The following is a 14,437-nucleotide window of genomic DNA, read 5'->3' as shown; positions in this document are numbered from 1 at the left end:
GGGCCTTACTTTCTCCACTTGTAACCAGAGAGGGTTGGTCTGGGTCTTGGACAGCCAGTTCCGGGGTGCAGCCTGATACTCCGGAGGCCCTGCTGAGTCAACTGTCACCTTGGGCCAGCTCCGCCCTCTCGGGGCCCATCCCCCCTGACTTAGGATCTGTCCGCCCGGAGGTGTTGAGCAGACCACAACCCACTCACCGGCCCTCTGCTTCCTCCCCACCAGCGCCTGGACTTCGAGTCCCAGCCCGTGCACACCGTGGTCCTGGAGGCGCTCAACAAGTTCGTGGATCCCCGCTTCGCTGACCTGGGCACGTTCCGCGACCAGGCGATCGTGCGTGTGGCCGTGACCGACGTGGACGAGCCCCCCGAGTTCCAGCAGCCCTCCGGCCTCCTGGAGGTACAGGAGGACGCGCAGGTGGGCTCCCTGGTCGTCGTGGTGACGGCGCGGGACCCCGACGCCGCCAACCGGCCCGTCCGGTGAGACACCCGCCCGGGGCCGACGCCTGCTGCCTGCTACCCCGTCAGCGCCCTCGGACAGACGGCGGGCAGAGGGGGAGGGGGCAGGTCGGGGAGGGGAGGGGGAAAAGATGGTGTGGGGGGAGGGGAGAGAGAGAGATGGACACAGAGATGGAGAGAAACAGGCCGGGAGCCAAGGAGACAAAGGAAACAGGTTAGAGAACAGTCGCAGAGAGACAAGGGACCCAGGATAAGGAGAGAACCAGGTGTGACAGACACAACACAGTGACCTGGGCTCAACCTCAGTCCTCCACCAAAAAAAAAAAAAAAAAAAAGATAATTTCATCCTTTCAGCTTTTCAGGTCAAAAATGTTGAAAACCATCCTCGAGCTCTGTTTTTCTCTCACACCTCTCTCCAGTCCATCAGCAGCCCCTGTCATCCCTGCTTTAAAATCATCAGCAGAATCAGACCATTTCTCACCTCCTCCGCTGCTGCCACCCTGGTCCAAGCCACCTCCTTCTCCTGCCTGGATTACTGCCTCCTCGCTGGACTCCCTGCTTGTGTCCTCACACCTCTTCAGTCTAGAATGGGCACAGGAGCTAGACTGATCCCACCCAAATGTAAATCAGAGCGTGGCCCTCCTCTGCTCAAAGCCCTCCAAAGGCACCTCTCGGGCTCAGGATAAAAGCCCAGACCCTCACAGTGCCCCCCAGACCCTATGCGGTGTGGCCTCACTGTAACCTCTCAGACATCACCTCCCACGACCCTCCTTCCCTGGTTCACTCTGCTCAGCCACACTGGCCTCCGCCCAGCTCCGCAGATACACCCAGCCCGCCTCTACCCCAGGGCCTTTGCAGCTCCTGATCGCTTTGCTTGGAATGTTCTCCCCCTTAATATCCCCATGGTTGGTCCTTTCACTTCCTCCAGGACTTTCCTCAAGCATCAGCTTCTCAGTGCAACCTTCCCCAACCACTCTTTCTAAAATGTCAACCCCACCCCAACCTGTCCCCACACTTCGTATCCATTTTCCTGATGACTTCGTTTGTACCCCCCCTAAAAGATAAACACCAGGAGGGTAGGGATGCATGTCTGTGTTCACGGCTGTATCCTCAGCGCCTCACCCACTGCCTAGCGCTCGGTGGACACTCCCTGACGCATGGTGAATGAATGACATGTAAAATCAGAGAAAGACTGAGAAAAGAGAGAGACTCATGGAGGGGTAGCGAGACCAACAATGAGAGGAAGTGACCAGAGAAGGAGGAGAGCCGGTGGAAAGAGGGCAGGAGTAACTAAAGGACAGAGGGACCTACCTGGCACTGTAGGAACAGAGAGAGGAGACTTGGAGAGAAAGCCAGAAAGGGGAAGAAATAGAATCAGACACAGAGAGAGAGGCAGAGCAGTGAGCGGGGCAGGTGGGTGGAGGGGAGGGGATGCTGCGGCACTATCAGTGTCCCAGGAAGGGTTTGAGAGCTGCAGCGGTTAGGGAGTCCCTGACTGTGGCCCAGGTTGGAAGAATGTCAGATAGAAAGTGATCCAGAGGAGAAGGTCGGGGTGGGGCGGATGGCCATTGTTGGATGGATGGGAAAAAGAGCCTGTAGCTTCCTGCTTTTTCCCTAAAACCCCTGTTATATAGTCAGTGAATGATCCCTCAGGCAACTGTGTGCCTAGCTCTGTGCTGAGCATTGGAGAAAGAGGGAAGGGAAGTTACTTTGAGGATCTCTGCATCACATAACTCCAGATGCGTGACATTCCCACCATCATCCGTGTGAACGGCTCAGATTTGTACAGTGCGCAGGCTGTGCAACCTTACATGGCAACCCGAGGTGAGGACACAAAGATGCCATCCTGCTTAACTACTCATGCACTTCCAGACTAGGAGCTACCCTCAGGGGTCTAGAAAGACTTCTTGAAGGAGGGAGGAATTGAACTAAGCTGGATACCTGAGCCTGGTCAGGTACAACTATGAAGAGAAGGCCATTCCCGGGTGCAGGCGTATGGAGGCAGGGGAGTGGTAGGTGTGCCTGGAAAAGAGTAGACTGTGATAGCTACAGGAGGCGGAGGGAGATGAGCTAGTGAGAGAGGTCTGACGGGCCTCAAAGGTAGGCCAAGGGGCTCAGACTGGTCCAGAGGTCCAGAATGCCTCCTGGGCTGCCTCCACCCTTCTCAAGGCCAAAACTGCCCTCCACTGCCTCTGAACTCCTCCACCGCCCTTCCATCCCTGCTACTGGTAGGTACAGTCTTTAAACATCCCCATCAGCCTTGGGCTCAGCCCAGACCTCTCCCAGGAGGGCATTATCACCCATGTTTGGCAGGAAACTCAGGCCCAGGGAGGGGAGGAGTTAAGAACCAGCAGTAGGAGCCTCATCCTTGCCTCCCAGGTCCCTGCTTCAGTCTGCCTGGCCCCCTCCTCTCCAGTACAGCTCTCCACACCCCCTCTCAGTCCTCTCCCTCCCACTCTCCGTTGACTTCCCTCCCCCCACCCCCCGCTTTTATCTGCACTGAAAGGGCCAACTTGGAAACCTGCTCTCACCTCTTTTCATCTCTCTTTGCTGCCTCTTCCCTGGGGCCCCTCAGATGTGGAGGCGGTGAGGAGCTTGAGACAGGTCCAATTTCATACGACAAACATTTACCCAACTCCTCCTCCATGCCCAGCCCTGAGCCAGGCCTGAGATGACTCAGCCACGGGCAGAGCTGGAGAGGAGCGCCCAGTCCATAGGGGACAGGCGTGGAAATGGGAGGCCAGAGAAGCGGTCCTCACAGGCCGCGTGTGCGGCCCAGAGCCCAGCTTATATTCCAGCTCCCCCAGTTCCAAAGGTTCTAGACTCAGCACCTATGCATTGAGACATGTCATGTCAGCCACTGACCCAGGAAATGGGGAAATGGTGATAAGACCCAGTCCCTCCCCTCATGGAGCTTGCGGGCCGTTGTGGGGGCAGACAGTCAACAAGTAGCTGTTGAGACACATCAACAAATGGTTAAAAGGGATCATTGCTGATAAGAGCTATGAAGAAAATAAACTACTATGTAATGGGATAAGGAGGACTGGGGCCACAGGGGGCTACTTTGGCTTAAGTTGTCAAGGAGCTGGCAGATGTGTTCACATCAGAATGATCAAGAGAGAGCCACCCAAACAAAGATGTGTGGAAGCGCTGTCCAGGTAGAAGGAACAGCAAGTGCAAAGGTCCAGAGGCAGGAACAAGCTTAGTGCGTTCCTGGAAATGAAGTGGTATCCTGGGAGATTTTGCCTAGCATAGTAGGCACCTTGGAAATACAGAAATACAGATGTACAGAGTGGTTTTTCTGAGTCGCTGCACTGGAGAGAGTGGAAGATGCCTCATACTGTGGCGTTTGGCCCTCAGGATGTAGTTAACTCATTCTACAGATGAAGGAACTGAGGGTCTGAGAGGAGAAGGGAGTCTCCCAGTGTCACTCGGCCTGAAAGGGGAAGGAATGAGATTTAACCCATGATTGTCTGCTTCTTGAGTCCAGCCTCCTGCCATTTCACTCCTGCTTCTGACTCTCTGTTTAGTTAGAACTATTTCCAACCTTACACGGTGCCCTTCCCTGTGCTTGAGGCCCAGAGAGTCAGATGGGGGCGATGGGAAGGCTGGGGCCCCGTGTGAGTGAATCTAGTGACAGATCTAAGCCTGAGTGGGCTGAGGCAGGGGCTAAGGACTAAGGAGCTCCAAGCAGGGGCAAGGACTCTGGGCACCAAGGAGGGATGGCCCCCGAGCAAGGATGAAGAGGACGAGGTTGGAATGGGACGACAGCACTCCAGGGTGGAGTGATAGTGAGGGCCTGGTGGCAGGAACAGAATCATGGAGCCAGGAGGTTAAGTTCAGGGGCAGGGAGGTCAGCTGGATGAGCTCACGTGAGGGGGGTGGGCTGGAGATGAGGTCATGGGGGGGCACTTGGGGACAAGCTGTGAAGGGCCTTGAATGTCAGATGAAGGTGTGGAACTTTATCCCTAGGCAGTGGGAAGTCTTGGAAGGCTTTTGAGAGGAGGAGGAGAGGGCTCAGATGGGCCCATGCCTGGATTAGGCAGCCTTGCAGATAGACCGGCTGTTTATCAGCCCAGCCCCAGCCCTACCAGCCCCAGCCCCCTCGTGAGTCTTCCTTGAATGCCAAAAACAGGAAAGCCCACACTGGACCAGAGAGAGAGTAAACACTTCATTTCCTCCCAGCAGTCCACAGTGGGGTGCAGCAGAAAGTACATGCACTTTAGAATCATGAATCCTAGCTCAGTTGTAGAATTGTGGGAAAATCACTGCACCCACTCCAAGCCTCAGTTTTCCCATCTCTAAAATGGGTGTCGTGGTAGTTCTTGCCTCATTCATTTATTCAAAAAAATAGGTACTAAATGTCTATCATGGACCAGGTTCTACGCTCGGTGGTACCGGGATTAGAGGGAGGATTAAGTGTTTGGTACATAATAGGTCCTCAGGAAGTGAACATTACCATTTTTCTCGGTGCTCTGGACACCTGTTTCTCCCCTTCATTCTGCAACCAGAACTAACCACACACAAATTTCTAGGTGTCATGTGCAGGCTTTGAGTGTGTGCTTTAAAAGGGTTAGGGGGAGGGGAAAGAGTCGAAGACAGAATGGGGTGAGCAGAGAAGAATCCCCGGGTCAGAGGAGCAGCCCCTTTTGCATCTGAAGTTTCCCCCACTAGTAGCTCAGGTGGGGGCCGCATCATTCAGCCTGCTGCATGTACACGAGCCTGGACACAGGAGCACCGGGCAGCCTGGACACACATGAATCTGCAGACTTTCCTATCTGTCATGCCTGTGTGAGCTATCTATGCACATATTTATGTGGAGAAAACCCACATGCACTCAAGGCAGGAAGAAGTACCCTCCCCACTTCTCTCACCCTGACCTTGACAGCAGCAGCGTTTTGTGCTGTGCCCAGGGTGTGGGAGCACCCGCAGGTATACCTGGCTGGTCCTCAGGAGAGTACCCTTAGTTAGATCTGGGAATCTGGACAGACAGACGTGGCTTGGGAACTTGGCTCTGCCACTAACCAGCCCTTTTGACCCGGGGCGAGGCACCTGGCTTCTCTGAGCCTCAGCTTCCTCATGTGTAAAACGGCAGCGGCAGTGATGACTGTTATCTGCAAGCACTGGAGGAGCTCGTGCATGTGAAGCCCTTATACAGGCCTGTCACAAAGTCTTGCTGAGCAAATAAAAATAAGAGCTAATCCATACGTCATGTGCTAGGTGCCTAGCGCTGTTAAAAGTGTTTTATTGGTAGTACTTGTCTAATCCTCACAACCACCCTGTGAGGTAGGTGTTATTATTAGCGCCATTTCTAAGATGGAACCAAAGACCAGAGAGGTTAAGTGACTTGCTCAGGGTCACACAGCTAGGTTTCAAACCTAGCCAGATGGCCACCAGATCCGCACTCCTGACCGTCATTCCCAGGCTTTCTTTGCACGTGTGCACACGCACACACACACTAGCAGACACATACCCATACTCTGTCACTGTACTCTTCCACCCACACCAGCTGCTGTTCCCCTTCCTGCCCTTCAGATCCTGGCTGACCAAATGAGAAGTAGGGCAGTGAGAACTGAGCAGAACCTTCTAGACCACAGATGCCTCCTGTCCTTCTCAGACCGCTGGCAATGCTGCCATGTCCATACATGGTGCCTCCCACCCCCAGGCACACAGACCACACACTGGGTTGAAGGGTCACCTGTGTCCCCCTCACCAGACATTTCGGAACGCTCATTAGAATAACAGTAGTTCTCACTCCGGGAGTCATTTTCCTGGAACCCAACTAGGCACCTGTCCCCTAGCTAGGCACTTAATCCTCCCAACCAGTTGCAAGGTGGGAGTAAAATCGGTTCCATTTTGCTGAAAATTAAGGCTCAAAGATGCAGTGACTTGTCCGGGGACATCATGGATCCAGACCCAGGGCTGAGCGGCTGCCTCTTGTACCTTCCAACTGCAACACAGCGTCACACACCAGTTTCCACCCACAACACAGACACACAACTCTTGCACCTACACGTGAGGGGTACACGAGCGTCCCCCGCTGCCCCCCACATCTGCCAGGCCACACTCCTTGCCACACACCACGCCCTCCGCCCCTCCCTCCCATTCACTCGCTGGCTCCCTGAGCTGGAACAAAGCCACCTGGGCTCAGCGGCCACACTGACCTGCAGCCCCAAGTCTTTAGCTGGTTAACGGAGGCTCCCCGCGGCTCCCGCCCCATGGCCTTGGGAACAGCTGCCTCCACTTAGATTCCAGACCCCCTTCCCCTCCAGGAGGGAACAGAAAAGAACTGGGAGGAGGAGGGAGAAGAGAGCAAACAGGTCTGAGCCGAGAGGGGAGGAGAAACAAGAAGGCGGTGGGCATCCTCCCACCAGCCTGGCCTCACGCCCAGCCCTGACCAGGTGATCAGGAGCCCCAGGCTAGGTCATGCCCCTGGCTCTCTCCTGGACTCACTTCTCCCACCTGTAAAATCAGGAGGAGGTCTCCACGTTCCTTCCAGCTGAGCTGACGCTACTCAGAGTCTGGTTCTACCTCCTTTGGACCCAAACATCCGACAGGCCAGGCTCGGGGCAAAGGCAACCTGAGACTCCATGCCTTGCCACTTTGGATGGTTCAGTGCGCTAGAAAGAACTCTGGGTGTAGAGGCCCATATTGGGGTACAGATTCCAATTCTGTGACAGTCCCTGTGCAACCTTGGGCGGGGTTATCACTAGCCCATATGGCACCTTTCGTAAATAAGAAAAACGTCGCCTTTTGAGAAGATGCTCCCTGGGCTAGGACACGTGGCTGGGCAAGCGGAACACTGGCTGGACTTCACCCCCCCCCCTTCCGCCTGTTAACTCTGTGCAGGGCACAACCTGCACAACCGTACTTGGCAGCCCTAAGCTTGGCAAGTTTCCTCTCTGAGCCTCAGTGTCTCCATCTGCAAAATGGGGTGAGATCACATCAGCCTCACAAGATGCCAGGCAGGGATGGACATTGTCTGTCTTGTTTGCCATTTTATCCCCAGGGCTTAGCACATAGCAGCACAGAGAAGGCACTCAGTTAATGTTTAGGCGTAAAGGAACGAAGGGAGGGATGGCTGGAGGAAAAGTAAGCTACAAACAGCTAGGAGCTATACCGGTGAGAGGAATTGTCATCTTGGATCTGAACCTCCCCACACACTTTCACCCAGGTCAGGAGGACCCAGGCTGATCAGGGCCAAGGAGAATATAGGCTTAGCAGCTTAGGGACAGGAAGGGGCAATAAACTAGGGACTCAGGAGATGCCCACTACACCCACGTGCCCAGGCCTTTTCAGTTTGACACGAGCCTCCACTTCCACTACAACAGTGAATATGAAAATAAGGGCTGTCACCTCTGCCCAGTTCCATGAATTACCTCCTCTAACCCACACCAGTGTGAGGTGAGTATGAATCACCCTATTTTCCAGACAACCAAACAGAGGCCAAAGAGGTCCAGTGACTTGTCCAAGGTCACACAGGTGGAATAAGAAGCAGAGGATTCAAAGCCAGCTCCAGCTGCTCCCAGATCTGTGCAGTCCCACTGGACATCATTATCCCCATTCAACAGATGAGGAAACTGAGGCCCAGAGAGGTTTGGTAATGCAGCCAAGGCCCCACTGAAGGGTCATCTCAGGGCTTCGGGTTCCCACAGAGGGTGTTTCTTGTATCCTCAGTTTCCCCGCTCTGGAAGATGGGGGAAGGGCCCCTTTCCTTCTGCTGGTGGAAGTGGGAGGGGCGCCCCGCTGGGGCGGAGCCCCACCCCACCACGCTCCTTTGTCCCCGCTTCACAAAGAGCCCTTGCTAGGCATTAGGGGCCTTCGTCGGCCGTGCAGCCTGGCGGCGCCCCCTCCCGCGTTATCAGCGCCGGGAAGCGGCGGAGAGAGCTGGCGGGGCCTCTCTGGGCCGCCGCCTCCCGAGACATGTGTTGGACACGGGCCTTTCAGGCCTGGAGTAGCCGCACAAAGGCCGGGGAAGAAGGCGGAACAAAGGGCTTTTTCACGCGGCAACGAAAAAGCCGCAGATTAGCACGGGCATGCTAAGCTGGCGGGGAGGGGCCGGCGGCCATCCCCCCAGATCCCTTCCCGCCGCCTCCGCTCAGCCCGTGTGCCCTGTCTGGGGCCTCCGGAGAGCCTCAGAGCGACAGAGTCAACCCACTCTCTCCTGCTCAAAATCCCCCTTGGCGCCCCAGGACGCTCAGCCCCCTGAATTCTGCACTCTGCCTGTTCTGATGCCTCCTCCTCCCCACTTCCCAGTTCTGGCCGTTTTTGCACCATAAGCCATTCCCTAAGTAATTCTCACCGCCCTTTGCAGCTTCTGTTCCCCCTGCCTGAAATGCCGTCCTGTCCCTTTCTCAAGCCCAACTCTAGGGTCACCTCTTACGGAAAGATAAGAATCAAATATCCCGCGGGTGCTAACTCTATGCTGGGCCCTTTGCCTTCTTCCAGCCCTCACAACGACCGTGGGACGCAAATCATTAGCCCCATTACCCAGCTGAGGAAACTGAGGCTCAGAAAGCTTGAGGGTTGCCCATGGACACATGGCAGGTACCCAGTGCAGCTGAGATGCAAACTCAGATCCATTTCCACTCCTCTGCTTCTTGTGTCTCCCAGGCAGGTGGTTCCTCTTTGGGGGTAGGGTGGAGGGACATGGGCACAGGCTCCACTGGCGCCAGGCCACCTTCAATCAGCCCCGCCCTGCCTCCCTCAGGTACGCCATTGACCGTGACTCAGATTTGGACCAGATTTTTGATATCGATGCGGACACGGGCGCCATCGTAACCGGCAAGGGGCTGGACCGAGAGACTGCCGGCTGGCACAACATCACTGTGCTGGCCATGGAGGCGGGTGAGCCAGGGGGCGTGGCGCATATGGGAGGGAGGGGCGATGGCTGAGGGCTGGAGCTGGGGCGGGGCAAAGCCCAGGGGGGAGGGGCCAAAGGCTGGGGGCGGGGCAAAGAGTAAGAAACTGGGCAAAGCTAGGGTGGGGGAGTGGTCAGCAAAAGCTGACCCGCAGGAACAAAGATCTGGGAAGGCTCCCAAGCCAAAAAATGAGGGCCAGTCTTGGGTCTGGCTTTCTTACCTCAGCATTTATTGAGCACCTACTACACAACAATCCCTTTTTTAGAGGCTGGGGATACAGCCCTGAACAAGATAGAAGAACTCCTTTCTCCATGGGGTAGAGTTAGACCATCAACAAACTGAGAGAAAGGGCGTACGCATGTCAGCTGATGCTAAGTGCTAAGTGCTAACAAGAAACTGAGAAAGAAGGAAGTAGAGGAAGGGGATCGGGAGGGGATTGTTTCTCTTAGGGGAAGGGCTCTCTGAAAAGGAGACATTTCAACAGAGAGCTCAGTAAGCTCCCTCTGAGCTCTGCCGCCGTCAGAGGGAAGAGTGTTCCAAGGAAAGGGAACAGCCAGTGCAAAGGGCCTGAGGTAGTAGTTTGCCTAGCGTTGGAGGAACAGCAAGGACAGTGTGGTTGGTGAGGGGCAAAGTGGTCAGCCATTGCAAGGTTTTTGGACTTGACTCCAAATGAGGTGGGAGTCACTGGGGGGGTGTTGAGTAGAGGAGGGAGGTTGCCTGACATGATACCTCTGGCTGCTGCATTGCGAATAGACCAGGAGCTCCGAGGCGGGGGCGGGGGCGTGGAGGGGGAACAGGGGCTCAGCCAGAAGTTACATGCGACAGTGCCCAGAAGATGAGACAGTGGCCTGGCCCAGGATGATTAGCCATGTTAATGGTGAGACGTGGTCAGCTTTGGGAAACAGACTGAAGACAGAGCCCGCAGGACCTGCTGATGGGATGGTACAGAGGAGAGATAGAGAGGGGTCAAAGGATGACTCCAAGGTGCTTGGCCTGAGTTTCTGGAAGTGTGTGTGTGTGTGTGTGTGTGTGTGTGTGTGTGAGAGAGAGAGAGAGAGACATGCAATTTGGCACAGCTGGGGAGGAGTGTGAGCTGAGAGAGAAAGAGGGGGCCCTGGGACATGGGGGCCAGACAAGTCAGGCCGTGGAGGAGGAGCTAAGAGCATGGAGGGTCACGCCACCCAGGAGTGGGGACAGGGCAGTTCTAGGCCTCCTCCACAACCACAGCAACACTGCCACTGCCCCTGCCTGGACCTGCTCTGCAAGCTCCCCCACCCTGTCAGCTCGCCAGGTCTCAGGAGCCAGCAAAGCCTCCAGGAAGCAGTGGTGACAACAGGAATACTCAGAGTCTCTGAGCCTTGGGTGGGGTGGGCGCCGTTCAAACTCCCCTCTGCATACCTCAGCCCCAGGCCCCTCCTGCCACTTCGAGGCCTCCTGGTGGACTCCCTCCTCCTCCGCCTGCTGGTGCCTCCCACTTCCCAGGCGCCACCAGCCCATTCCAGACAAGGAAGTCCCTAGGCTGAAGTTCCCTTGTCTCTTTCAACTTCGGTTTAAAAGAAAATACAATGCTGGCTCAAACCTCAGTGCCTGCTGCTCCCGAGCCTTTTAATCCACTTCTCCACCGCATGAAAGGGAGATAACAAAGGTGGCTGGAGAGGAAGTGGTGGCTGGACTGGAAGGAAGACAGCTCACCCTCCTTACCTCCCCGAACCTGCCCCTTGGGCAACCATGGGGACTGGCCCAGCTGCTGGGCAGAGATGCCTCCTCTCCCTACCCACAGATACATCTCCTCTACCAGCTGTCACAGCGCCCAAAGGCCCACCACTAGCAAGCCCGTTCTGGGGTTAAGCATTGTGCTTCTACCCAGTGAGTCTCTTTCAGAAAGCAGCTAGAGCCACATACAAAGTCTGCAGTGCTGCCGTTTCACAGGAGAGAGCGTGTCCGGGGGACTCTCCCCCACAAACATTTCACAATGTTTACCTAATAGCTACTGAGCTCCATGCTTCCTAGCACGTACTTTATTGACCATGATCTGTTACAGAGCCGCACCCATTTTACCGATGGGAAAATCGAGGCTCAGATCATTAGGAGATTTGTCCAAGGACGTGCGGTGGCAGAACTGGGATTTGGACCAAGTGTTCCTGGTTTCCTCTGCAGCTTTGCTACGTGGCCTCCCTTTCCCTGGTACTCTGCTCTCGGGACCCCACCCCAACCCCCAACCCTCCCCAGCAACTGAGCTGGGGAAGGAGATGAGTCTCTGCAAGGAAGGGACTGGTCGCTGGGCTAGAGATCACTCCCCTCTGAGCTGCAATTCACAACCCCTGCCCAACCCTCACCGAGGATATTAATCAATGGGAAAATGAATTATTCCCACTTCACAGTGCTGGTGGGAGGATTAACTAGGATAATACATGGAAAGGACTTAGCCTAGTACTTAGCTCTCAGTTCATGGTATCTATCGATCTCGACTCTGTGCACTCGGCTTCAGCACCAGCTCTGTGCCAGGCACTTTACAATGCTGTGCTCGTTGAATCTTGCCACCTATCTGGTGTTGATTCTGCCGTTATCCCCAGTGCGTGGATGAGGAAACTAAGAGAGGTGAAGTCATTTGTCCAAATTCCCAGCGCAAGCCTGTCAGACTGCACAGCCCGCTGTCACCCAGATGCCCCTCAAGTCATATGTCTTTGGTACCAGGCACGAAGCCAGGAGTGTTGCAAAGAATCCACCCACTCCGGCTTCTTGCCATCTCTGTGAGACAAGGACAAATTATTATCCCCACTTTACAGCCAAGGAAATAGAGGCTCGGGAAGGAACAGCGATGGCCCGGAGTCACAGAGCGAGTCCACGCAGGGCCAGGGCTCCCAGCAGCCAGCCGGGCCCCCAAGTGCAACACCCGTGTCTTCCTGCTGAAGCATCCCTTTGGCTTCCTCAGAAACGGGGGATGGTGGTGGGGTCACGGTGCCCCGCCTGCTCTGGGTGTAACAAACACGAGGTGACAAGAATCAGAGGGAAAATATTTATACACAGCCGCTGAGCTTTGCCAGCACCTCGGAGGATGCAGCGCTCAGCCGGGAGCCGCCACCTGTCACACCGGATTACCTCAAAGACTCCCGAACCACTTAGTATGCCCGCTCCCCCCCCCCGCCCCCGCCCCAAACTTCTGAGTCATCCATTCTGCCCATGCAGATGCTCCTTCCACTGACATTATCTTTAACGTTTTGTAATCATGAAATATTAATGACCGTTATTGAATTTAAAGCACAATTTGTGTCTGAATCCTTCAGTGGAAAGGGCAGTTGTAAAGGGACAGTCTTCAAAGAGATGGCGGGGTGGAGGGGGAGACTTGGAAAGCCCGTGCTGGAGTGGGCGGTGCCGGGGGGCTGCATCCGGCCCCCTCTTCCAGGCCCTAAGCTGGTCCGGAGGGGTGGTCTCTAGCCGCCCCGGACAGCAAAGAGTTAAGCAGATTAGCTAGAGCTTCCCCATCTGGGTCACCCCAGGCCAAGTCATGGTTTTACAGCCCCCTGGATTTTTCCTTATACCGCAAAGCGCACTTTATGATTTATATATGCATTTGTGTGCGTGCTTTGTTCATCTCTCTTCCCCAGGAAACGGTACCTTCCATGAGGGCAGGGTCCCATGTGTATCTGTAGCATTCACACCGGGCCTGGCACTTAGAAGCTGTGTATAAACATTTCCCGAATGGATAGATAGATGGGCTTGCCCACCCAGTTAGGAAGGCAGGGCGACATGATGGAGAAAAACTGGTTCTAGTGGCATGGCTCCCGGCTGTGAGTTTGGGCAGTTGTTTCCCCTCTTCTTGCCTTAGTTTTCTCATCTATTAAATGGTACCGTATTGGATAGCTATAAGGATAATAACTGTATTGTTAACTATTAATAACAGTGGCTTCTATTTATTTGAAGCTCACAATATACCAGATATTGTGCTGAATGCTTTATATAAAGTGTCTGCTGAGGGCCTCTTGTCACCCACCTGCTCTGGGCACTGGGATCTGGTGATAAAAAGTCTTGGCCACTGACCTCAGGAGTTCACAGGTGGGCAGAGAGACACATCAACTGTCAGTGGCAACGCAGAGTGCAAGGAAGGGGGAGGTGGGCATTCAGGAGGTGTAGCCAGGGACTTGCCTCCCTACAGGAGAAGGCAAGAGACTTCCCCAGAGGAGGGGACATTTGAGTTGGGTCTCAAAGGCTAAGGAAAGGGGGTTTGGGAGCTCCCAGCAGAAAGAGCCCCACATGCTCAGGCCTGGAGGCTAGGCCGGCAGAAAGACCCCTGTCCATTCTGAGAATGGAGAGACTGGGCGTGGCCAGAGGCTGGAGCCAGAGAATGGCTGGAGTAGGTGGGGTGAGGTGAGTGTGCGGAAGCTCACTGGGCCTCTACAGGAAGCACCTCGGATGTTCTGTGAGCAGCCGGGCATCTCCTGGAGACGACAGGGAGCCAGTGCAGGTTTTAGAGCAGAAGAGGAAGATGGTCAGCTGTGCAGTCCGCAGCAGTCACTCGGGCTGCTGGGGGAGGGTGGACGGGATGGGGGCAGCCTGGAGCAGGCAACAGACGGGAGGCTGTCGGGAAGACTCGGGCTTGGACATGTGCTGAGGGTACAGGGCAGGGTGGGGACGGGCAGGAGGAAGTACCAGGGAGGCTGACTGTGGTGCCATCTGGGGAAGAGGCCTGGCACAGCCCTGCACGGAAGGGCTTGCTTCATAAGGCAGTGAGCTCCCCATCACCAGAAGTGTGGAAATGAGGCCTGGGTTCCTCTTGGATTGGGTAACTCCCGGGATCCTGTGCCACCTGTGTACTTAACAGATGCCACCACGAACAAAGATTTTTGTGATGTCCATGGAGTCTCATAAGACAGCCCAGAGTATCAGGACCAGCCTAGCCCTAGGGAGGAAAACTTTCTCCCACCCCACCCCCCAATGCCAGGGCCCCTGTTTTACCCAGAAGTCTTCCAGCACCCTACGGAGGACCAAACATCCCCACCCCAATAAGGTCAAACCTCCAATCTCCACTTGGACGCCAAACAGATAATCAAAGAAACAGAGAAGGGCACCCTAACCTCATGCTCCCAATGGAGGTGAGTGGGCACGGGGCAGGGAGTGCAAGGC

The 14,437-nt window shown here is 55.4% G+C and overlaps 1 protein-coding gene across 8 annotated transcripts in view; it reads left to right on the top strand.

The window, feature by feature from the left end:
- Positions 1-14,437, top strand: part of CDH22 (cadherin 22) — a 125,776-nt gene that overhangs the window by 94,627 nt on the left and 16,712 nt on the right. For 5 of the 8 annotated variants that reach the window (XR_010935374.1, XM_067708306.1, XM_067708300.1 and 2 more), the window contains exons 7-9: positions 223-476; positions 8,904-9,068; positions 9,166-9,302. Coding sequence is in view for 7 of the 8 variants with exons in the window: in XM_067708306.1 (XP_067564407.1) it covers positions 223-476; positions 8,904-9,068; positions 9,166-9,302 (556 nt within the window). In the remaining variant the exon portion in view is untranslated. The remainder of the gene's footprint in view (positions 1-222; positions 477-8,903; positions 9,069-9,165; positions 9,303-14,437) is intronic. The other 3 variants (XM_067708303.1, XM_067708304.1, XM_067708305.1) reach the window with 1 other exon arrangement.

Source organism: Pseudorca crassidens, chromosome 15, assembly GCF_039906515.1.
Source record: "Pseudorca crassidens isolate mPseCra1 chromosome 15, mPseCra1.hap1, whole genome shotgun sequence".
Lineage (NCBI taxonomy): Eukaryota > Metazoa > Chordata > Mammalia > Artiodactyla > Delphinidae > Pseudorca > Pseudorca crassidens.
Note: the sequence above shows the minus strand (reverse complement) of the source record. Positions and strands in the feature narration are given on the sequence as shown.